Raw genomic sequence first — 25,600 nt, 5'->3', positions numbered from 1 at the left:
GAAATATTATCACACCTAGGCACCAACCTGTGACTCAGCGCTCCGCGCCCGTGTGCGGAGAATTACGGAACGGCAACGAGGAATTTACCGAAGGTCGCAGATGACACGCGAAGTTGCGTAAAATGATCACTTTTGATGACGGTACGTGGGTCAAAGAATGAACATACCGCTCGAAATAATGCGATAATGAGGGCCACCACGCCGACAAACGTACGCAGACTAGATGGATTTGGACGAAAACGGCAGCGGCGACCGCGGCGGTAGCAAAACAAATGTGAACAACTTGGACAACTTGGACAAAGTGGCCGGAATGGCCAAAGCCATTCCGGCCACTTTGGCCTTTCCGCCCGCTTGCCGCTTCCCAAGTGTGAACGTAGGCTTAGTCTGCGCCAGAAACGTCTCTTGTTTGCGATTGTGCCCCTACGGAAGGCTGGTAATTACTGTTGTGTTGTTGAATCCCAAACCAGCAATTACGGAAGGCTGGTAGTTGCTGTTTTGTTGTGTAATCCCAAACCAGCAATGTACACACGAAGGGGTTGATGACAGCAGTGAAATTCCACCGACTCGCAATAGAATGCACGAAACAGACAGTCGACAAGCATGAATTACTGTTGTGCGCAGTACAGCGTAAGTAAACTCTAGTTGCAGGCGCTGACAGTTTTCGTCGGAGTTCACGCGTCCTGATAAATTTATTATGTGAACTATGCACTGAACAATACCGGAGTTCATTCCTGCATCACTAGTACACCAATCAGTCGAGATTCTGTGAGGTACAAGGCCGCTTCCTGTTTGCACCGGCGTAAGTGAAGCAGAAATGAGTTGCACGCACTACTTAACATGCGTACACATGCCATATCTATGCTGGGCGGTGAAATATTCTGTAGAATTCTGAATCTGTTGACGTAAAGGCAAATGACGGCTGCACGCTCGCACACAGCGGAAGACACAGCGGTCCATGCACTTGCCGCAGGAAATGCAACCCTCTCGTATGAGGAAGCAGGGCGACGAAAGCTTCGAAAAAAAAAAAGCCTTACGCGTTTTGCGCGTATTTAATTCTAGCGAAAAGACGCAGCGAACAAGCTATTGCTATGTGAGTAGGTATAGCCTGGTCACGCGTGCATTTTCACGCGTATAGCCGTCCTTGACTCGTAAAACGCACTTCGCCCCGACGAGGACGACGCCATCTACGCTTAACGGAAATTAACAATTAATGATGTCTTCTCCGATCGCACGGGTCGTCTCAATGATGCGTTTTCGAAGACTGGTCCATTCAGTGGCGCGATGAAAGACCGTTGCTCCAAACGCCCACTGTACCTGTCGTACTTACTGTATTTACTGAGCTTACTTTACTTTTTACTTAATTTCTTCACAAGCACACGCACACGCGAGGGAGGGGGGGGGGGGGCGGTCCCATGTCTGTGATATACATGTATAGAGTCTGCTTAAACTACCGATATTTACTGTCGATCACGTGACCTAGAGAACAGCGGAAGCTTGCCCTCCCCCCCCCCCCCCCCCCCCGACAAAAATTGCTGGCTACGCCCCTGCTCAACCACTAAAGCAGTCATATCGCGTTTTTTACAGCGAAGCTGTTAAGGACTCGCCCTTCGATCGTCGCGTCCGGCAATAGAAACAAACTCTCATTGGCCGTATGCCCTATGTGCGAGTGAGAGCGCGCGTGGGCGAAGGACGCGCGCTTTCACGGGAGCGAATGCATGGTGGAGAGCAAACGCGACTTCCCAGTGGAAGGGGAGTGTTGGGCAAGGAGGACATCGAGGCACCCTAGACTGTGCGTGTGCGTTACCGCCCATCGCTAAGCGCTCGCCACCATCAGGCCACCGCCTCCGTCACCAGCTTCCTCCATGTTCGGATGAGACTCTTGCTGCTTCTCCTTCTCTTCGCTTTCTTTCAACATCTTTGCCTCCTTGTTCCCCTTCCCCTGACGCTGTGCCGCGCTTCCTGTTGGGCAGCAGAAATAAGCGTCATTTTAGGGGCGAAGCTCCTTATAGCGGCACCCGTTCGTCCCCGTCGTCGTCGTCGTAGTAGTAGTGTGTAACCAGTCTGAGAAAAATGAGGAAAAAAATTCCGAAGTTGTGTCCGTAGCGCGGAATCGAACCAGGGACCCCTCGCTTCCGAGAGCGCGGCGCCCACTACTGCCACGAAGCTTTTTTTTTTCTTTATTCCCTTCTTTGCAACAATACATACACCCGTACAAATACAAAGCAGGTCACTTGGTGCTACACAATATTAACGCAAAGAAACGGACATGGACACACGCACTACGATGGCAATAAATACCCAACATCAACGAAAGGCAGCGTTTCTAGCGCGTTTCTAACGCGTTTGTGCTAGCGCGTTACGTCCCGTGTAAGAAGCTGGTGTAAGACGCTGTGGCCTCTCCGCCTTACCTTCAACGCGTTTCGAACGCGCTGCCCAAAGCGGTGGCAAGTCAAGTTCAAGTCGAGGAGCGTTTATGAAAAGGGGGGTATACTCTCTCAGCAGTCATGTGATGGCGTCGGCAAACGCGGTGCACGTTCCGGCATGTGTATAAATGGCTGCGTAAGATAGAGCACTGCACGGGCTCGGGCTTACCCGAAAGCCCGGGCCCGGCCCGGCCCACGGGTAGAGGAGTTTTTTCACGGGCTCGGGCCGGGCTCGGGCACGGCGTGTGCTTTTTGACCCGGGCCCGGGCCGGGCTCGGGTTTTTTTATGCGGGCCCGGGCCGGGCTCGGGCTTTCTGCGAGTTATTCTCGGGCTTCTCAACTCTGAAAAACATGTATTTTTCGGTCTCGGGCCGTTGTTCGGGCCGGTTTCGAGTCGGGCTCGGGCCGGGCTCGGGCTTAAGGTAAAGGGGTGGCGGGCCGGGCCGGGCGGGTAACGTAGAATATTTCCGGGCCCGGGCCGGGCCCGGGTCTCGCCATAAATGTTTTGATCGGGCTCGGGCGGGCCGCCCAATGTAAAAACGGGCCCGGGCCGGGCCCGGGCCGCAAAAATCGGCCCGTGCAGTGCTCTAGCGTAAGACGCTGTGGCCGCTCCACCTTACTAGAGAGTACTGCACGTTTCTAACGCGTTTGTGCTAGCGTCCCCTTAAGCGGGAGATCCGATGATTCCCTCCGGAGCTTCGCCCACTCATCATCATTCACCCCGTGGATATGCTGTGATTTTTTTTTTCAATAAAAATCCATAGCCTCCTCTATAACTTTTGTGCCTGCGCGGTCGGTCCCTCACCGACGTCCCCTGAACGCCTCGGCGTTCCCCTAGGGGCGCTCGCGTCCCATAATAGCTCACTCGGCGTTCGCTGCAACAGCAGGTGCACACCGCTACGCTGCGGTTTTCCCGCCGCGTGCAAAATTAGTTTACCATGCTTGTTCTAAAACTCTGCTTGCCAGTTGATGTTCTTTCTAGTGTGGTGCGTGTCCCCAAAGTGCTTTGCTAACTGCAGCACTCACTGAGACAGCCGTGCCTGTGTGCGCTTTCTTCCAACTTTTGGTCGACTCGGGTAAGTTCTCTGCTAAATGTGTTACATCGTAAAGAAAATTCGCTTGTTTCAAGGCAACATGCCTAAAAGTGGTATTTTTGTTGTGTGCAGCACTACCGATAAAGAGAAAAGGCAGCTGTCCAAGCTCAAAAGTTTGGTTGCGCCCCGAATGCTGCACAATGCCGTACTGCTGCGTACCGCACTGCAAATCATGGAGCGGCCGGAAAGAAACCGGAGTATCATTCCACGAAATTCCCAGTGACCAAGAACTTCGCGAAAAGTGGCTTAAGGTAATCTCGAGAGACAACTGGACCCCAAATAGCACATCTTGTTATTCCACTGTTTGTAGCCGACAAACAGTGGAATAACAATTCGTCCCGTCCGACTTTAAAGAAGGGTGCACGACACGAAGACTGAAGAAAGGCGTTGTGCCCAGCGTCTTCCAAGAGTATCCATCATATTTGCAGCCTCGAAAGCAAACCGAAAGAAGCGATGCAGCCCTCAGGAAGCGTACCACGACCCTCGAGGAGCATCTCGACAGGGGAAGACGTTGCTCCCAACACCAGATGTTGCTGCACTAGCAATGGTTGGTGGATATATCGCACGAAAAATCCACGAAACCATTTCCTGTGATGAATGCTTCACTCTAGTAACAAAACCAAACACTTCTACGCCATCGGATGCCTTAATTAGGCACCAGGACAGAGGTGGACTCCTCTATCCGTCTGCTGAGCTTGTAATGGTTCTGCATTCGCTAAAGAAGTACCTGGAAGTTTTCCTCGCAAAAGCGAGAAAGATGAAGCAGCCACTAAAGGTTGCCGTTGACAACGCCGCGAAAGTACTTCAGAAACGTGAACAACTCAAGTGGTCAGCCCCAGGCCATCATGAAAAACTCTTGGACGTTGTGTTTATGAAGTTTCTCCGTCCACTTTTTGTGAACTTCGCTACGAGCGTGACTGACAAACACGACTTTGCGAAAGATTTCCACGCCAAACCGTTGTCTCCAAAAGTGCTCAAGCTATGAGCGCGAAATCAAATATAAAAGTTCGCATTGCATTCCGCATACAGTGTTTGTGTTAAAAATTTTATGTGTGCACCCTATTTAGCGTATACGCATAGTCTAATGCCATGAAGACGTTTCTAGACGATCACCAATGCAAGCGTGCACATAGGCCACGTCGTCTGCTGTTATTGTGGGATCGGGGCGGCTTCTAGCGGCAAGCACCGGAACTATGAGGGACGGACGCCGCCCGTGTATTCCGCGCCAACGCGCGGGCACGAAAAGTATAGAGGAGGCTATGAAAAAATGTGGTTGATCCCTCTTATATAGGAATCGGTATAGAACACGAAAGTGAAACGTGTCTTCACAGAAGTAGTGTAATGTTTATTGCACATTGATATATAATGTCTATTGGTGTTTTGTGGCTAAAGCGCCCTTAGGCGTTGATGCACCCACGCTGACGCCTGGTGGCACGTCTCCTCCATCACGACTACCAACGTCGATGACCATGAGCAACCGTCGTGCATATGGAAGCTGCACTACGCTGCACACGCTAGCACAACGCGAAAGACGAAGCACGTAACTGACACACTAATACAACTCGCAAGACAAAGCACGTAACTGAATCGTCACCGAGTCAAATCAGCGCGTACAGCGCGTCGTAATTGCAGCCTCCGCGATCAACTTCAGAAACATTTTCAGAGCTAATTGCGGAGGCCACGCTCCGCTGTGCTGAGTACGGTGAACGCCGCCACCTAGGTGGCGTTGGTAGTGCTTCTTGATGCCAGCGTCCCTTCGAATGCTGGCATCGAGGCGTCGTAGTGCTGAGACCACCGAAGCGTTCACTGTCGGTGCGCGTTAGTGTCATAATGCAGTACTTCTCTTTTCTGCTCGTAGGCGGCAGCACCGCCCCGAGCAAGAGCGCGGGTACACGGAGGAGTGTTAGATATATAAGGCGCTCTGTGTAGCTCTCTGCAAATGCGTTTGTGGCGCAATGGGTTAAACGCTCGGCGATCTATCGTCGCGGACCGAGAGGTCGTGGGTTCGATTTCCAAATTTTGCATGTTTGTGGAACTTTTTCTTCTGGTTTCTTTCTTTGTATTATGTTCGTGTACATTGTAAGCTGACGTATTTCCGTCACGGAAATACGTCAGTGAAGTCTTGGTGGACCCCGGCATAAAACACTTTCGTGTTAAAATCACTACTCCTACTCTCCCACTGCGGCGCATGCGCGCAGCCCTGCCAGCCTCTGCCGCCGATTCTATCTAGGCTCTCGCCCGCCTCTCCCCTAACAGCGTCGACAATGGTGTGTAGCCGTTCGTCACGTAGCCAGCGTTTTGACAAAGGTTGTGTGCGGTCACACAAGCAACGCGCACAATTGTTGTCGACGGCGGCGGCGTTTTGCCCGCATTCGCACCCAATGCACGTTGCGTTGGTGACGTGTTTATGAAGAACGTGCCAACCTTTGCCGTACACCCTATGGCGGCGTACCGTAGCGACCAAAAGGCCATGGTCCGTGTGGTCACTAAATAAATGGAAACCACCGGATCATGTATATTTCTCATTCTTTAATAGTTCTAATAACCAATAACACCATCACATCTTAATAGTCATAATTTGAAATACATAATTCCCACCATAGTACAGCTTCTCTGGTTTTCCATTTCCACCCCAGTGGAAGGGCTGAGAGCTGTTTTTTTTTTTTTTTTTTGCGCAGCTTCGTACCCTGCAGCACAACTCACGTGGACAGAGATTGAAGATATGGGACAGGATGACACTTGCACTAGATTTGGTATTCGTCAGCACCTTACACTTAATTCCATCGGTTCCGGCAGAAGATGGTGGTTTGAGGTTATCAATGAATTTATTGATCGCATGCGACATTAATGATATATGTTGGGCATAGTGAGATAACTGCATTGAATACAAAGACAGAGGCATCGGTGAGTGCTTTAGGAACACCGCCTCTGAAACACCTTTGACAATCATCGCATAAAGAGGCAGTTTTATTGTGGTCAGGGCTGATATTGTTCAAGAATTGTTTTAGATTATTCCTCAACTCTATGGGTGAAGTCGTAGAACGCAATGTGCTTAGCTTTTACTGCGAGTAGCTGGAAGCTTTCCTTTCTTTCATTTTTTTTTTTTTTTTTGCCGCGTTGTATTTTTCCCTACCCCATGCTTTGTTGGGATATTTGGCACTCGAAAAATGTCGGTACATGTTCAGAGCTTTCAGGGTCTTGCTGAACCAAGGGAATATAACACGATCTGTAACAGTAATGATTGGGATGTATTTACTTTCTACTTCACTCATTTCGTGAGAGTACGGCTAATAAGGCTAGTGAAAGTAGCGGTGAAAGGAAAATAAAAGGGGGGGAGTCAGCGTGCCGCCGAGAACGTTAGAAATGAGATCAAATTCAGGAATTTTAGATGCCATAAGCCCGATCTGGCGTTTTAGACAAACCGTGGAGGTGTATTCTGGTATACTCCTGGCCACTTGGGGGTCTTTAACGTGCCCCTAAGCATAAGTAAACGAGTGTTTTTGCATGTCGCCTCCGTCGAAAGGCGACATGCCGTTTCCCAACCCGCCGTTTTCCCATCCACTTTTTGGGGTATTTTTGTTTTACTACTGAAACTAACCCTGGGAGTGTCAGGCAGCGCCACCACTCACAAATCTTGGCGGCGGATGTGGAACATCTTTTGTGCCGCAGGCATGACGTAGTAAGTGAACATTTTGGGTGAAGGCAACTGGTCAGTAAACCCACACATGCTACCTGAAGGCGTCAATGTTCAACACTCCCATGGTTAGTTTCAGTAGTAAAACATAAATACACCAGAGAGTGGCTGGGAAAATGGCGCCGCGGTAGCTCAATGGTGAGAGCATCGCACGCGTACTGCGAAGACGTGGGTTCGTTCCCCACTTGCGGCTAGTTGTTTTTTCATCCATTTTCATTTCCAATAATTTAACATTTCTTTATTTCAATTAGTAAGTACAAGTAATTTACCCTATGTTGTCCTTGGTGTCTTTGTTGGCTTCTTATATATATATATATATATATATATATATATATATGATAATTCTACATTACATGATAGTAGACAAAAAAAGATGTTTAGAGGAGTAAGCTGTAGCTATCTATGTTGCGACGTATGTAATTTTTTTTTTCCGCGCCGCATATAATGAACTGTCAGACTCTCCATGTCTTTGCTGGTTAGATTTGTTTAGTGCAAATGTAGATCTTGATCCAACATCAAGTTTGCAGCTTGTCGGCGAAAGTCTATGCTAACACCTCCTTAATAGGGGTCGAAGATTTCACAGTTGAAATGTATATCATTGAGACAATCTCAGTGCATGTTTTTTTTTTCGTTCTTTAGCTTGCTGTCAGATTAGGTTACCATGCGAAAGGTGTAGCAGATTTAGAGAACTAGCATAAAACAGTTACTTTTTTGTTTGTTTCCATAATTCAGTAGGACAAAGTCCGAGCCCTTACCCGCTCGCCGTGTCGGCAGGCATGACAATTGAACTCACATTTACCTTGGACGTTTCATTAAGTTTGATGTTAAATAGCCAGTGAAGTAGCCGGATTACGGAACACTAACGGATGCCTCCTTGAATCGCTGTGCGGTTCATTTTCGTGAAAGCACTGACAACTCAATCTGAACTCTTGTGCGCGCAGCATCCGCATGGTGCCCAACCCGACGAGCGCCCTGACACTTCCCGTCACCATCAACTTGGTGGACACGGCTTGGCTGCGAGCACTGACGGCTCAGCCGGCAGCGCACATCAACGTCACCTTCGCTTACGTGCCAACCGGTGCGAAAACGGCACTCCGTAGCGTCCTTATGGCACACGCCCTCTCTTGGGTTTACTGGGTCATGGGCCCGTCAATGTCCTACTGTTGGGCCTTCTGCCAGTACTGCACGTTTCCACTGGCCGAGCGGTTGAGTGGAGCTCGAGACGTGCAGCTAATGACGGGCCTCTCCGGCTTCGATTACATCTCCGCCCACTTTCTCTTCGACTTCATCTACCACGTCCTCTTCACCGTTTCGTGGTGCGGCCTTCACTACGGTTTGAGCTCCTACTCACTAACCACAGCCGGTACGTGTGCGCACTCCGCGGACTCTTTCGAGACCTCCACGTCACGCTCACCGTATGGTGATGATGCGGACATAGCTCACTTCCACTTCTGCACGGATTCGCCACCCTTAACGCTAGCCTACCTGTAACATTTAACACTCAACAAATACTCAACGTATCTCATTCTTGGTACGCTTTCATTCGAAATTTCACTGTAAGCAAGCGAAAACTATGGCGGTAATGTCGGGCGATCCCCTTCAGAGATAGATTCTTGAGATTTACCGAGACTTGGCTCTGGGAAACGTCCGCGTGTACGGCGGACACTGTGGCATGCTCGCTGCCTATGCGCATTGCAAATAGCGCTGTCTACCGCCTACCTCGACGCGTACAGTGTCAAGTCCCGCGGAATCTGAGAAATGTCAATTAATCTATGAAACTGGTCAACCCGGATTACCGCCCATGAACGCTAAGCCCATAATAGCGTTGGTTCTACAGGTTTCGCACGGGGGGCGTACCAGTTGGCCGAAACAGTCGCCCCATCAACGTCCGAAATAGCTCAGCATGCCGGCGAGCACACTTCTTAAACATCTAAGTGTTCGTGTGAGTTGCAGATGGCAACGATTCTCGCCACTTCTTAATTGAGTTTGCTACGCTCTGTAAACGCTGCTGCTTCCACCTGCGCAAAAAATGGCGCAGCTATCGCGTCGTGTAAATCGCCATTTCCGGTTGGGTAGCGTGAAGTTGTCCAAGTAAACCCACCCTTTTGATATAATGAGCCGAGCTTCTGACTCGGAGTAGTTCAGCAAAACAACCAGAATCCTTTTTAATTACTATATTAATTAAATTGTAAAATAATATTTTACAGCTTCGTGAACGAATGTTCTCTCCTAGAGCGAGAAATGGAGGCGATCAAGCTAGTCAAAATTTTCTTTCATGTAAAATACTGTTTAGCCATTCTGGTGATGTCTGCCACATTTTGGCGAAGCGCGAAAGTGTCGGCTGGCGAAACGTTACCTTTAACTGGCTTCACTCAGTCAGCACTCTACGAAATCGCAGGTTACTTCTTCTTTCTGGGGTTTTACGTGCCAAAACCAGTTCTGATTATGAGGCACGCCGTAGTGGAGGGCTCCGGATTAATTTTGACCACCTGGGGTTCTTTAACGTGCACTACAACGCAAGCACACGGGCGTTTTTGCATTTCGCCTCCATCGAAATGCGGCCGCCGGGGCCGGGATTCGATCCCGCGATCTCGTGCTCAGCAGCGCAACGCCTTAGCTGACTAAGCCACCCCGGCGGGTAAATCGCAGGTTAGGCGAACACACGAGCATAAGCCGCATCTTGCATCACTGCTACGTATCTGATGATGGCTCTGATATCGTCAGATAAGCCTGAAGGCTCACTTAAAAAAAGTGTGACTGAAATGATGTGAACATAGCAAGTTCCCAGCTGTGATCACTGTACGCGTTAAAGCCGATGCCCTGTGGCATAGTATTATGTCACTGTTTAGCAACGAGCTCGTGTGCGAGACAGTGACGACAAGTTAGTGTACAACGAGTTAATGTGCACATTTGCGGGGGCATTTTCTACTCCCCCCCCCCTTTTTTTTCTTGTTTTAATAAGGACACAAGAGACAAGGATTAAGTCCACTTTTAATAATAAATTGCCTGCGTACAATAACGAAGAAGTCACTCATAGCGTAACAGGAGGCTTGCTTGGTAAGCAAAAACGGAAAATCGGTGGCGTCACGCTTTCAGGTTCCCTCACTACAGCGCCATGACGCCATTGATTTTGACGAGGTCGACCGGGGCCAAGTTAACTAGTTATCGTTAAAGGTGAATTACATTGTATTACAAAATAGGCAAAGGCCGAACTTAGCAAGTGTCCAGGAGATTTTTTTTAGCCTGCGCACTAAGAAAAAAAGAGTATCTCTTTATCTTTTCGAAGAGTTTGGACTAGTCACGTATATGACACACTTTGTGGGACTCTTTCAGCAGAGAGTCCCGAGCATATGTGCTGTATACAAGGTGGTTACCTAACTCCTTTCACAATAGTCATGCACACTCTGTTCTAATAGTCTCCAGGACCCTTTTAAGAGGGTTGCAAGACTACTGCTGAGGGAGTCCGTTAAATATTCTAGATGAGTCGGAGGACTCAAGATAAAGGATCACATGACCATTGCTGAAGGAGTCAAGTAGCTATTCTAGATGAGTCAGACGACTCAAGATAAAAGGTCGCACTACCACTGCTAAAGGAGTCAGGTAACTACTCTTGACGAGTCTGATGACTCCAGTAGTATGCGTCACGTTATCCCTATTGCGTGGTGCAGGGCTCTTGCGAATAAAGTAACTAATCCATGTAAGTCATTTGACTCTTGGCTGGCAGTGCCAGGCTGCTTTTTAAAATGAGTCAAAAACATTTGCCGACAGTGGAATGTGACTTCTAAAAATGACTATTGTGAGAGCACAACACGCAATAATAAAGAATCCATAGCTTACTTGCCAAAGAGCACATGACATGTTAGAAAGAAAAGTGAATATTTCGTCTTTGCTATTGTCTTCTGGGATTGTCAAATGTATCTGTCAGCAGAGATTCATCATGAACACAACACAGTGCTTGTCATATGTAAGAGGCCGCCTGCGGCGCGATAAAGAAGAAGAGCACGTGAAGCACAGTGTTCGGAACGGCACGAGCTCTCGAGGAGCGGGAGTCGAGCCGTAATCGGGGGATGAACGGCGCTGTCCGTGGATTATCGACGTGGCTCCGGGCCAGGAAGGTCGCATCGCCAGCTGCGCTCTGGCGACGGGAGACTTGTGGATCTGGCTGAGTCCGTGACGTTGGCTGTCCAAGGTGTGGCCGTCGACCTCGGCAAGTTCCACCGAGGCTCCTGGACTGGCTGCAGCCTCTCACGGCAGGACCTGGCACCCCAGAGAGTATCCCTCTTCCGCGGCAGACCAGCACGTTCGATTCTCCTCGGGACGCCATGTCGGCACTCATGAAGAAGTTGCGACGCATCCCGACGCTAGGCCTATCCAGGTGGGCCTAAGCAACGCCGAGCGCCACCACTGAAGACTTACTGACGAGCTGACCACCGATAAAAGAGACGACGCGACGACGGCAAGGCGACTACATCAACGAGAGCACCAACTGCTTGGGAAAAAGAGCCGACGAGCCGGAACGCACGTGCAACGACGGGTGCAGCAAGGTGACTCTTTATGGCGTTTCAGGCGTGCGTCTCAGCGATAGGACGGGGTTGCCTGACTTTGAAGGATTAGACGCCACATACAAGCGTAGGCGCAAATTGGAACTTCTTTAGTACCTTAGGCTTTAGTTTGTATCTTTATTAGTATTGTTTCCGCAGTGTGTTTTAATGTGCTTGATTTTTTTTAGTTTGAGTCTCGAGTTTGCGAGCTATTAAAAAATCTGTTTGCTGTGTCGCCATCCGTCTTCCTTCTCCATCTCTTTTACCACCCGCACGCCCCCGAGATCGGTGACAAAAAACATCACATACATATGTGATGTGTGCGCCAGTGTTGATGAAGGTGGTCACAGGAACATTGTCGACTTTGACTTCTAGGAGGCTATGGTGAGTGGGGAGCGTCAGTAAAGGATTTGCAGGGGACGATGGCATTGCAGCTTCACCTCCATAAGCTGCACTATCTAGTTTTCCTGCGGCGATCGTCCAGAGAAGGACGGCGAGGAAAAGCGGCGAGGCTGCGGAGAGCGGGATTGGCGGCGTTGCGGCGACGGACAGCGGGAGAAGCGGCGAACAGGAGCAGTGGTGTCAGAGGGAAGAGGCTCGTGGGAGGACGACGAGTAGTAAGTAGGGGAACCAGCGGCTGGACGTCTGAAAGGAGTAGGGTGCATGGAGGTGTGGCGAGATGCGTATGTCCAACGGCGACGGCAATAACGAGCAATGTGCCCGGCCTGATGACAGGAGAAGCAGATGGGTTGATTGTCGGGCGTTCTCGATTCCGCAGGATCTGGAAGGAGACGGGAGAGATGTAGGATTGTCGAGCGGGTCCAGAGGAATAAGGCCGAGCGTCAGGACGAGTCAGTGGCACGCTGATGGAAGGCCAAGATTGGCAAACTCCTGCCTGACGACAGCTTGAATGAGGGACACCGATGGCTGTGATGGGTCACTGGCGTGGGTTGTAAACACAGGAGGTTGAATAGGTGCAGGACAGGCGGCTTCAATCTCGCGACGGACAATGCGCGTAACGTGGTCAGAGGTGTGCGGCAGGCGAACGGCATCGCACGATGAAGTTGCAGCCGTATTGGGCAGCCGGGTGAATCTCTGGGTAATACGGCGGCTCTTCGGGTGTTCAAACCGCCGACACCCTTTGATAATTGTGTCGACGGTATCAACGTTGGTTTAGACGAGCAGGTGAAAAGCATCGACGGCGATACCTTTGAGCACATGAGAAACCCTCTCGAACTCAGGCGTGTGCTCATCAACCTGTCGGCAAAGAGCGATAACGTCCTGAAAGTAAGAGACGTATGACTCGGGGGATGTCTGTTCACGAGTCGCAAGTTCATTCCGCGCAGCAAGCTGCCGACTAGTGCTATCTTAGAAAAGGTCGCAAATCTTATCTTTGATAGAGTCCCAGCTGGTAATGTCCGCCTCGTGCGTCTCGAACCACACCCGCGGTGGGCCATCGAGGTAAAAAAGCACGTTTGCGAGCATAAGGGTCGGGTCCCGCCGGTAGCCGGCGCTGATCCGTTCGTACGGGTTGAGCCATTTGTCGACGTCAACCCCATCCTGGCCGGAAAATACGCCAGTATCACGAGCAGGAGGCAGAACGATGTAGGTGGGAGCCACGAGAGGGGCAGGGGGTGAAGATGATGTGCCTGCACCGACTGACATGGTCGCAAGCGTGATGAGGCTGCCGTTGCGGAGCTCCGTGATCGAAACAGGGAACTACCGAGCACCTCCACCACAAAGATGTTACATAAAACGACAAAAGGCGGGATTATTTACACTGCATTTACAGTATGTGAGAGACACAGTAGCCAAGATGGTGGACAGCCACCAGCACCAGAGAGAACCGTCTTCTTCGTCGTCTGCCTCAGGCTGAATGTCTCTCTCGTAGCAATATGTACCACAGGTAGCAGTATGTTGTTACGATAAAGATAGCACATGAATGATGAGGAAAAGGAAGGAAGCAGACCAGGTGATAATTAAACTGTACCTAGCTACACACACGCAGCTGTAACAACAAAATACACATGGCGCATGAAGAGCCAAAAGACACAAAGAGAAAGTAGAGACACGAGGAAGGCTTCTTTTACTCGTCACAAGTCATCCTATGAAAGCAGATTATGTACCGGCTGCAATCTACCCTCAGTATATACATGAATAATTTAGGTTAGGGGCCACATTTACATGCTCTCATAAGTTTCTTGTGATTTTCCTTCCTCTGATTTTTACATTACCGAGCCACAGAAAGTTGACTGGAAGCCACCAGAAGGTTGACTGACGCATAACTCCAATCTTTAACTTTGTCTATAATTATCTACCACAGTAGTCTTTTGTACAGTGAAACACATGCACGCAATGCACTGTGGACAGTCAAGTGTGAATATCTGTATTTGATTTATACCTTTGTCTGGTATCCCCTGAAGGTAACATTGCCGCAAAGGCTTGTCTACCCTACGTGTGCGCACCCACACAACCGGAGCAGATGTCACCTAACGCTGCGTGAAATAAAATATTTTCTGTGCTTAAGTTTCCACTGCCACTCCTATCTAGAGTTACTTTTTGCTTTGTGTACTCTTACGCAGATGCTTTGATTTCGTGCCAAAAGCAACTCTCACACCATTGCGGAATGTCACGTTTTTTTCAAATTGTAAGCGAACCTTTCGATATACAGGATAACGGAAAACTGGCTTTGTATCTCTATCTTCTCGATAACCTTTAACTTTAGCCACTTTGATAGTTTTTCGCAGGTGCAGACAAGCCACTGCACCGCTGCTAGGTGAAAACACCAGAGCAAGGTAAAAACCAAGAACAGATATTCATAACTTGGATGTCCACTTTGCATTGCGTAGGTATGCGTCAATGTACGACAAAACTACTCGGTAGATGCACATGACACCAAAGATTAAAGAAATAAACTCGAAGCCTACCATATCCGTAACGGCCAAAGTTACACAAGTGGGAAATTACTTTCGTGACTCTCAGTGATGAAGAAGCTGTTTTTAGAATACGCGTCGAGGAAACTAACTCACTTATGCTCACAACGGAAACGAAATAAAAACAAGCAAGATCACAAGAGCTTCACACTTGCAACATTGAATTATGACACCTCATATAACTGATTTACGTATTTACTGAGGGTAAATTACATCTGCGAACAATCTGCTCTTCCAAGATGACACGCAATGAGTGGCTATTACTTTTTCTCTGTGGCATTCAGCTCTTTGAGCACATACACATTGTATGGTACAGCTGCGTGGATATAGCTGCGCACTGTTGCGAGCCAGCGCCAATTCTGTTTTTACAGTCCTGCACTATCATCATTATAATTTATAATTAATAAATAGCCGAACTATCGGGTCTGTCAGCTGTACTTTAAACAAAACGTACTGACATATTTCACTGTACATTGTTAACGTAAGGAGGCAGGTACATCATTTCCGATTTCGAGAAACAGCTGTGGGACAGAACTAATGCTGAAAAAAAATTATGAATGACCAGTACCTTATTATTTTAAGTATAATATACTAGCTCTTTTAGCGATGAATATCTCTATTACCAAGATTCGTAGGCTGAAATAACTATTGGCACATATTTGCACAGGTGACAGACATTAGAACAGCGTGATAATTGCCAATGACTTCTTAAACAATGTCGCAATAACTCAGGTTTTATTAATTTCCGCAGAATGCTGATACTGCGTTATTGAAGCTAGTCAGTGCTGAATGTATGGTTAGTTTGTAGGAGACCTCAGATTGGCAGCCCCCATATTCGTCCCCATACGTTGTGGAGCATGGTTTCTTCTTTCAGAGATTACTTTGCCACAAAGCATTTTGAAAGCCATGTGGGACAATTAGGTGTGGAAAAGAAATCTATTCCATCATTGCTTCTGAGGATGCGTATCTCAGAATTGGTGCTAGTCTATGAGTTCTTTAAAAGCAGAAATTCTTGAGTACAGTTTCGTTAGCGAGAATTGGCGCATTTTCTTGAAGCATTTATGTTTAATAATTAGAGGCAGTCACTTCTGATACACTCAGTCCAAAACAGAGAACAAAGGTATGGAATGTAAACGTAAATGTCGAACAAAGTGATTGTCAATTCTGCATTTCAAAGAACCGTTTTTTTCCTGTTAATGTGCCAATACCAATGGCACTATAACAAAACCTTTAGTATAGCACTTCCGGCAAATGCAGAAAAACTCCCAGTGTTTAAGAGTAGCCGAAGTAGCCGAAGAATAGCCGATGGAAAGATAGCCTACAGTTGCTTCGAAAAAACGTCTTGCCTTAAACTTTGTGTTGCTGCGTTGTAGGCCGCCATAGCAAAGGACATGTTGTGCTTCTTAAATGTCGAGCTATCGGGAGATCCTTCCCGAAATTCTATTTTTTTATTATTTGTACTAGAGGTTTAAAAGTTGAGCCAATCAGAGAGTTCTTCGAGCAGATTTCACGTCTCATTAGTTTTTGTTTGGCTGCTACATTTTCTTAGTTACGCCCTACACAACGGTAAATACGCAGCCATCTTTAAAGAAATTTCTTGTGTAATAAATTATCACAACAAGCAGTGTGCAGTAGCTAAGTTAGCTCTCTGTAGATTGCAAATTGCCCATATCCATTCAAACAGCATGTCAAATTAGTGGAACTATGCAAGTAAAGGGTAGTATACTTCGATATTGTTTTCACAATCTCTTGATAATAACCTTGCACATTTTTAATTGTCATATACTAAAGAAATTTGGCATACATTCTCTTCAAGATATGTAGAATGCTCATGTCGACTTGAACTTACAATATTCTCAAAATTAGTTAGTGTCCTCACTTGTTTTATATAGTTCCAGTAATTGTACATGCTGTTTCGATAGATACCAGTACGATGCGGTCTACAATGAGCCAAATAAGATACAGTGCGATGCTTTCTGTGAAAATTTTATACACAAGAAAGTAAAGATACTTTGCTTTGCGTAATAGAGACCTCAAAAATATAGCAGCTACATAAAAACCACTGACATATTTCAAATCTACATAAAAAATTATGAACAGCGGTATTTTTAAATCTCTAGTACAAATAATTAAAAAAGTTATCTCGAGGATAATTTCTTAAGAAGTAGCTGCGAATCTATTCTACCAAAGCATAAGAAAATGCCTTCAAGCAGACCATGTGGAGTTTTAGAAATAGCCTATACAAGCGTCTGCCTACCAAGCCCCATTTCCTGTTTGCATCCCTTAACATTGAGTGCGCAAAGCCTAAAACATCTTATTATTACACAGAATTTTTAGCCTGTTAAGTAATTCCATGCAAATGGGTGCTATCAACTGTAATGTGCCAATAAACAAACATTTCTTCTCAGAATAATGAAGTCAGTGATCTAAAGTATACCATCATAACTTTAGAGATCAATGCACAAAGAACCTTGCTGATTGGCACATTAGTGTCACGAACTAAATATTTTGATGTTTATGTTTCCTAGTTTAATTTACTTCCCTCTAGTACATGGACTCTCAATGTAGGAAACTAACCTGCAGGCCTTGAAGCCAATATTTAAATCTGAAATAAAGACATTCATCCAACCACCACATGCAGGGCTGCGTCATCCGAAGATGCACGTACCAATGAAGATATTTATGGTCTGCAAAATTATTTTCACATGATATATACGATTGCTCTTGCACTAATAAATTCTGAAAATTAGGAAGTAGTAATCATCATCAGCCTATTTGTGTCCACCACAGGACGAAGGCCTCTCCCTGTGATCACCAATTACCCCTGCCTTGCGCTAGCTGATTCCAACTTGCGCCTGCAAATTTCCTAACTTCATTACCCCACCTAGTTTTCTGCCGCCGTTGACTGCGCTTTCCTTCTCTTGGTATGCATTTTGTAATAATCCACCGGTTATCCATCCTACGCATTGCAAGGCCTGCTCAGCTCCATTTCTTCCGTTTAATGTGAACTAGAATATCGGTTATCCCCGTTTGTTCTCTCATCCACACCGCTCTCTTTCTGTCTCTTAACGTTAGGCCTAACATTTTTCGTTATATCGCTCTCTGTGGGGTCCTTAACTTGTTCTCGAGCTTCTTTGTTAACCTCCAAGTCTCTGCCCCATATGAAAGCATCGGTAGAATGCAATGATTGTACACTTTTCTTTTCAACGACAGTGGTAAGGTCCAAGTCAGGATTTGGCAATGTCTGCCGTACACACTCCAACCCAATTTTTTTCTTCTGTGAGTTGCTTTCTCATGATCAGGATCCCCTGTGAGTAATTGACCTAGATAAACGTACTCCTTTGCAAACTTTAGAGGCTGACTGGTGATCCTGAATTCTTGTTCCTTTGCCAGGCGACTGAACATATGTTTGTCTTCTGCATATTAATCTTCAACCCCACTCTTACACTTTCTCGATTAAGGTCCTCAATCATTTGCTGTATTTCGTTGCCGTTATTGCTATATAGGAAATGTCATCTAGAAACCGAAGGTTGCCGAGGTATTCGCCTTTGATCCTCACTCCTAAGCTTTCCCAGTCTAAAAGCGTGAATACTTCTTCTAAGCATGCAGTGAATTGCATTGGAGAGATTGTGTGTCCTTGCCTGATCCCTTTCTTGATAGGTATCTTCTTACTTTTCTTGTGCAGAACCAAAGTGGTTGTGCAACCCTTGTAAATATTGGCGAAGATATTCACGTATGCCGCCTGTACTCCTTGATTACGCAATGCCTCTATGACTGCTGGTATCTCTACTGAATCACATGCTTTTTCATGATCTACGAAAGTCATATAGAGAGCTTGATTGTATTCCGCAGATTTCTCTATTACCTGATTTCTGAGATGGATATGATCCATCGTAGAATATCCCTTCCTGAAGCCAGCCTGTTCTCTTGGTTGGCTGAAGTCGAGTGCTGCCCTGATTCTAATGCAAATTATCTTGGGGAATATTTTATACAACACTGAAATCAAGCTAATGGGTGTATTATTTTTGAAATACTTGACGTCTTCTTTCTTATGAATGAGCATGACTTTGGTGTTCTTCCAGCTTTCTGGTACACTTGAAGTAGTGAGGCATTGCGTATAAAGGGCCGCAAGCTTTTCAAGCATGATAGCGCCGCCATCTTTGAATAAATCGGCTGTTATTCCATCCTCTCCAGCAGCTTTGCTTTTGGCCATGTCATTCTAGGCCCTTCCAACTTCATCACTAGTTATAGAAGGAGCCTCTGTATCCTGCTGATCATTACTTCGAATGAAAGTAGCTTGGCTCCTCTGGGCACTGTAGAAATCAGTGTAGAATTCTTCTGCCGCCTTTACTATGTCATCGAAATTGCTGATGATATTGCCCTGCTTATCTTTTGAGTGTATACATTTTGCCTTGCGCATGCCAAGTATTCATCTCACTGATTTCATGCTGCGTCCATATTTACTGCTTCCTCAATCTTTTCGACGTTATAATTTCGGGTATCCCTTACTTTCTTCTTATTGATCAGTGTCTACAGTTCAGCGAATTCTATCTGATCTCTCGAGTTTGACACTTTGATGTTTTGCTGTTTCTTTATTAGGTCCTTTGTTCCTTGGGAGAGCTTACCTACTGGTTGCCTTGGTGCCTACCTCCCACTTCAATTGCTGCTTTTGAGATCAGCCTAGTTACGGTTTCATTCATTACCTCTAGGTTACCTTCATCTTTCTGTTTTAAAGCTGCATATTTCTTTGCGCGCAGCAGCCTGAATTGGTCTGCTTTTAGCCTTACTGCGTCTAGGCCTGGCTTGTTTCTTCGTGACTAACGTTTATTCTTTCTCTCTTCAAATTGAGAGGAATCCTAGACCTCACTAACCTATGGTCACTGCACTTTACCCTACCTAACACTTCTATATCCTGCACTAACTGGGATCGGCAGAGAGTATGAAATCTATTCCATTCCTTGTTTCTCCATTAGGGCTTTTCCAGGTCCGCTTCCTGAAGAAGGTATTCATTATTCGGAGCCTATTCCTTTCCGCAAATTCTACCTACATCTATCCTCTAGTGCTCCTAGAACCGATGCTGTAGTTGCCAATCGCTTTCTCACCAGCCTGCTTTTTCGCCACTTTTGCACTGAAGTCGCCCATGACTACAGTATACTGAGCTTGCACCTTTCTCATTGCTTATTCAACATCTTTATAAACCGTTCTACCGTCTTCATCCCTTATAGCCGTTTGCAAGTTTTTAGTTAGAGCTCCGACTGCTTTTATATGGTTCCAGAATCTTTTTGGGGCCCCTTTGTCTCTTTTGTGAATGTTATGCACCCAACGTTCACTTGCGCATTTAGTTTTCTCTTGCACGAGCTCACTCGCCACCCTTTTCTTTTCTCGGTATGTATTCCATCTAAGAAGCACCTCTTCTTCTTGTAATCCCAACTTTTTGGCTTCTCGATGAGCCCTAGATGCCTCTTTACGCTCTTCTATAGCTTGTTTTATTTCCTTGTTCCACCACTTACGTGGTTTCCTCTTTCCAATCCAACAATTAATTGTTTCGCCGTGTATGCCTTATTTCATGCTGCATAACGTCCACCACTTCCTTATATTCCCAGACTGCTGCAGGAAAAGCCTCCATTTTCTTCTCTATGTTGTTTGCGATCTCTATTATTTGCTCGTCATTCATTTAAAAAAAAAACTCTGAGGCTATTGGTTCATGTTCTGCGTTGGTATCTCGCCCAAACTTTATTGCTAAACGTCTACGATCGCTTCCCATGCTCTTTTTTTCCATTTTTGTCTATTATCATTTGGTCTAGTGGATCGTAGCCCATTTCTGAGACTAAGGCGTAGTCGATACATGACTGCCTGTTTCCGCATTGCTTATTCCGCATTGCACACTTATTCTCCCTGTTAACTACTATAAGGTTCTGTTCATCACACAGATCCAGCACTAGAGAGCCGTTGTAATCAGTATATCCGTCTAAATCGTCCATGAGTGCGTTCATATCTCCCACTCATATCACCTGGCCCGATTTACTGAACTCATTAATATCGCTTCTAATGCAATCAACCAATTCCTTATTTTTTTCTCTGCTATCACTACTTGTTCATAGGTAAGCTACTCCCAGCCACGTGTTTTTACCTTGCCTTGTGCCGCTGATCCATGAATGCTCTTTACATGTCTTGTTTACCTTTCACCACTGCAGACCTCCCCTAATTAGTACGCCTACGCATCTGCCTTTCCTTGACCCAGTCATTTTGTTGCATCCTTCCCATACAAAATTTTCAATAACAGGCGGCTGCTCCAAATCTCGTAGATGCGTTTCGGTCAAGGAGTACACGCTAATCGCTTCATCATTCAGCTGCGTTTGAATTTCCAGCCATTCTTCCTGCTTGCGAACACCCTGCATGTTAATGTAGCAAATTTTACCTTCTGTATTCTTATCCTTTCTGCGTCTTTTCCTGACTCCTGGTTGTTTAATTCTGTCCTCTACTGGTGTTTCGCTACGTTCAATACTTAATCCTGCTTCCTGATTGCCTGGGCCCTCCTAAAAAAGCTACAGCTTGCGCCGCAAATCGACGTCCGACCGGTGTTGCTACAGTTTCACTAAAATGTATCCCGTCACGCACAAAAGCGCCTTCCCGGACTGCTCGGTGCACTTCTCGGTTGATGTCAATGACCGTAAAATTCATTGCTTTAGCCAGAGTCTAAATTTCCCTGTTTGCTGCAAGAACTGCCCTTTCAATTTCATAACCCTACCTTTCTACCTCTGGCACCGAGCACACCGTGATTTGTACTTCCTTTGAAACATTCCGCAGGTCGGTGACCCCTTTGGCTATTTGCTTTGTTATCCCTGCCCCTCGTCTGTGTAGTACGTCAATCACTCCGCCCATTATCAGCCCTAGGTGTCTCTCCTCCATTGTGTCTCACATGCGTTCCTTGGCCTTCGATATCACCTCTCTAATCGGCTTTCCCGGAAGCGCGCTAACCTGAACTCGTTCGCCTGCACTTACCATCTCTGTTATCGCCGCTTCTACTTTACGCATGTTGGAATCCCCAACAAAGACAGCTCGATGCTTTTCTTCCCCCTCACCACCGAAAGCTGCCCCCGAGGTCACACTGCCCTCCCCTCCTTTCTTATCCTTGCCCTTGGCTTTGTTATCTCCCGCGGCCGCGTCACTGGTATCCCCTTCGTGACCATCACTGACGTTTCCGCCACTGCTTCCCGGCGTGTCGGGTTCGGCTGCTTTAGCTGCACTCGCATCGGAGCCAGCTCAATTCGCGGGGCTCGCCTCAACGCGTTCACCATTGCTTTGCGGAATGGTGGCCCTCAGCTGCATTTCTGCGTTAATTAGCTTTTCTTCTACCTCCTTCCTCTACTTCTGCTCGCTTTTAAGTTCCTTTTCTAGCTTTCCAACCCGCTTAGCTAGCTTATTCTTCTCCTGCTCTAGACGGTCTAGCCGCGACCCTAGCACACACATCCTACAGATAAAATGTGCACCGTTCGCTTCGCGTGCTGATTTAAACCGCGTTTCTTCCAATGCGTGAGAACGCTCGCACTCAGAACAACGCACGCGTGGGTTCCCCCTAATACCAACCATCATCTCTTACTACCAAGGCGTAGATGTGACAAAAACAAGAGAGAGAGAGAGAGAGAATAACTTTATTGAGAATGCCTGCAGAGTCGATTAGGCTCCCTCCACGCAGGGAGGACGAGCTTTCATCGCGACGCGGCCACTACGTCAGTCTCGTGCGTTATGCTCCTCGAGGTCTTGCTCCCTCGCTACTTCCGCGGGTCCGAGAGGGCCGCCGCCCCCTTCCTGGGAGGGCCGCCCCCCTTATCCTCGGTTTCGCTAGGTTGCTGCCTTCCTATAGCTGCCGAGACCTGCTGGACGGCCTTGAGTTGTGTCTCTTGATCGTAGATCCTCGTTGCAGCCTCTAGCTGCGGCGGGATCGTCGTCTTTTCACTGGCTTCTCTCGGATTTATACCACAGTCCCAAAGGATGTGAGCCGCGGTAGCTCTCTCCTTCGCACACAGTCTACACACGTCTCTCGTGTACACACTCGGACACACATGCTTAGCTAGCACCGGGGTGAGCAGGAACCCTGTCTGTAATTGTCTGTATAACACTGCCTCCTTCCGGGTAAGCCCCGGGTGAGGTGGGGGCATAGTCTGTCTGTTCAGTCTGTACCATTTCACTATTTCGTTGAAAGTAGGTCATCTTGTCCTTGGCACTGTACCGCGACCAACACTCCGAGTCGGCCGTGTTTGCAGCCGCGCGGTTGGTTAGTCCTCGCGCGGCCGCGCTGGCCGTCTCGTTGTGGTTCGCGTTCCCGCGTTCCGACACGTCACTGCCCATGTGGGCCGGAAACCACTTGATCACAGCAGCACTTTTGCGCCCGATGTCTTCGACCTTGCGCAGTCTAACCTTGCCGTTCTAGAGTCACACAGCACTGTAGTGCATCCGGGGTCGGAGACAGCCAAGGCGATAGCCACCTCCTCCGCTTGGTGCGCTTCTCGAGCCCGGACGCTCGCTGCGGTCTTCGTTGCACCCGTCGATGCTCCGACGACCACTGCCGCGTATGCGTCGCTGCTGCCTCGATACTCCGCCGCGTCCACGTAGACGGCGCCTTCTTCTCTGGCGTGGAGGTCCACGAGAGCCCTGGCCCTCGCCAACCTCCGCTCCTTGTTGTGCTCGGGGTTGACGTTCTTCGGGATCGGGCAGACCCTGAGCTTTCTATTGATGCTATCCGGTATAGGTACGTTGTTCTGCTGCTTGCCTTCGCTCGGCTCGAGGCCAAGGTCCCGCAGTATCTGTCTTCCGGTTCTCGTTTCAGAGAGACGTTCGAGTTGCGCTGTTCTATGTGCCTCGGCTATTTCGTCCAGCGTGTTGTGGACTCCCAGCGCCATGAATTTTTCGGTGCTCGTGCTCCCGAGGAGACCGAGTGCCGCCTTATACGCCTTGCGTATGGTGGCGTCTATCTTGTTACGTTCACTCGGCCTCCAGTTGTGGAAGGCGGCGACGTACGTTATGTGGCTAACTGCAAAGGATTGAACGAGCCTAGTCAGGCTCTCCTCCTTCATCCCCGCTCTTCTGTTGGACACCCTCTTGATGAGTCTCATTGCCGCGGCCGCTTTGCCCGCGAGCTTGTTCACCGTTTCACCGTTTACTCGATTTCGCTCGATGAGCAGCCCGAGCACTCGAATTTTCTCGACTTCCGGTATTACTTGTCCTCCCGCCATCTTGATCGTGATCTTGGGATGCTCGTACTTCAATTCCATATTCTTTCTTTTCCTGCCCGCTCCTTTCGGTGGAATCACCAGAAGCTCTGACTTGGCCGGAGAGCAGACGAGTCCAGACCCGTCCAGCTGCTCCTCGATGGCGTTGACCGCTTCTTGCAGCGTTGTCTCGATGTGTCCGTCGCTTCCTCCCGGTACCCATAGCGTAACGTCGTCGGCGTAGATGGTGTGCCGGACTCCCGTTACTCTTTCTAGTCGGTTGCCCACCCCGATCATCACGAGGTTCAAGAGTAACGGGGAGATCACCGAGCCCTGCGGGGTTCCGACGCTGCCCAGCTTCTTCTCTTCGAGCTGCAGGTCTCCCGCGCAGATTTCGGTGGTCCGTTCCGTCAGGAAGTCTTTGATGTACTCGTATGTCTTTCTGCCCATGTTTAGCCTGGATACTTGGGCCGGGATAGCCGAGTGCCTCACTTTATCGAAGGCGCTCTGCAGGTTCAGCCCAAGTATGGCTCTGTTGTCCTTGGTGGCCGTCATATCGTCGATGATCTCGTTCTTCAGTAAGATCATGGCGTCTTGCGTGCCGAGCTTGTTCCGAAATCCTATGATGGAATTCGGGTAGAGCTCCGATTCTTCCAGGTAACGCTGCCACCTGTTCATGAGAACGTGCTCGAGGACCTTTCCCACGCACGAAGTCAGCGAGATCGGCCTGAGGTTCTCTATGTTTGGTGGTCTGCCAGGCTTGGGGATGAGGATCGTCTTGGCTGCTTTCCATTGCTTGGGTAGCCTTCCATCTTGCCAGCACTTGTAGAATTTCGTGAGCGTTTCGATGGCCGCTTCATTGAGATTCTTGAGCGCTCTGTTGGTCACTCGGTCGGGACCCGCGGCGGACCTGCCATTGAGATCCTGCAGAGCAGCTCTGACTTCCCATGTCTCGATGTCTCGATCTAGCGTCTCGTTCTCGTTGCCTTGGTAATCCGGGTGTCTTTCCGTGGGGGTGGTCGGTAGGTACTTGGCGTCCAAGTTCCGCTTGATCTCGTCCTCTCCGTGTTCGCAGATTGCCTTGTGTAGGATCCTGGCCAGGTTGTTGTGTTGGTGGCCCTTGGTCTTTGTTTCGTCGAGGAGGTGCCGCAGCATGTTCCACGTCTTGCCCTTGTGTAACTGTCCGTCGGCTTCATTGCAGGCCTCGTTCCATTGTTGGGTGCATAGCACCTTGCAGTGAGCCTCGATCTGCCTGTTGAGCTCGGCGATCTTCTTCCTTAGACTTCGGTTCGTTCGTTGCTTCTGCCACCTCGCCTTTATGGACTGCTTGGCTTCTATCAGGTGGGTGAGCCGACTGTCGATCTTGTCTATCCGTTCGTCCGTTTCCAGCTCTTTGGTGGCTCTTTCCGTCGTCTCAACGACGTTAGCCGCCCATTGTTCGATGTCCATAATGTCCAGTTGCACCGCGGGTAGTGCCGTTCGAAAGGCGTCCCAATCCGTAATGCGATGCTTCCTTATGCTGGTGTTGCCTTGGCTTTCGAGCGGTACGACGACCTCCACGATGTAGTGATCGCTGCCCAGCTCTTGTCCCGTGTTTCTCCATTCCGCTTGTCTCGTTCTTCCTTCGGTTTTGATGAAGGTAAGGTCCGGAGTGGTGTCTCTCGTAACCGATGTACCGATTCTGGTGGGAAAGACCGGATCCGTGA

At 48.2% G+C, this 25,600-nt stretch overlaps 1 protein-coding gene and 1 non-coding gene across 2 annotated transcripts in view; both read left to right on the top strand.

The window, feature by feature from the left end:
* LOC119432497 (ABC transporter A family member 2-like) overlaps positions 1–25,600 on the top strand; it is a 151,022-nt gene that overhangs the window by 88,915 nt on the left and 36,507 nt on the right. Inside the window, exon 7 of the mRNA XM_037699662.2 lies at positions 8,153–8,574. Within this exon, the coding sequence (XP_037555590.2) occupies positions 8,153–8,574 (422 nt within the window). The remainder of the gene's footprint in view (positions 1–8,152; positions 8,575–25,600) is intronic.
* On the top strand, positions 7,333–7,404 carry Trnat-cgu (transfer RNA threonine (anticodon CGU)). The gene has a single exon. It is a non-coding gene; the product is annotated as a tRNA-Thr (tRNA).

Source organism: Dermacentor silvarum, chromosome 11 (genome assembly GCF_013339745.2).
Source record: "Dermacentor silvarum isolate Dsil-2018 chromosome 11, BIME_Dsil_1.4, whole genome shotgun sequence".
Lineage (NCBI taxonomy): Eukaryota > Metazoa > Arthropoda > Arachnida > Ixodida > Ixodidae > Dermacentor > Dermacentor silvarum.
This window is presented reverse-complemented; position numbering and strand designations above follow the sequence as displayed.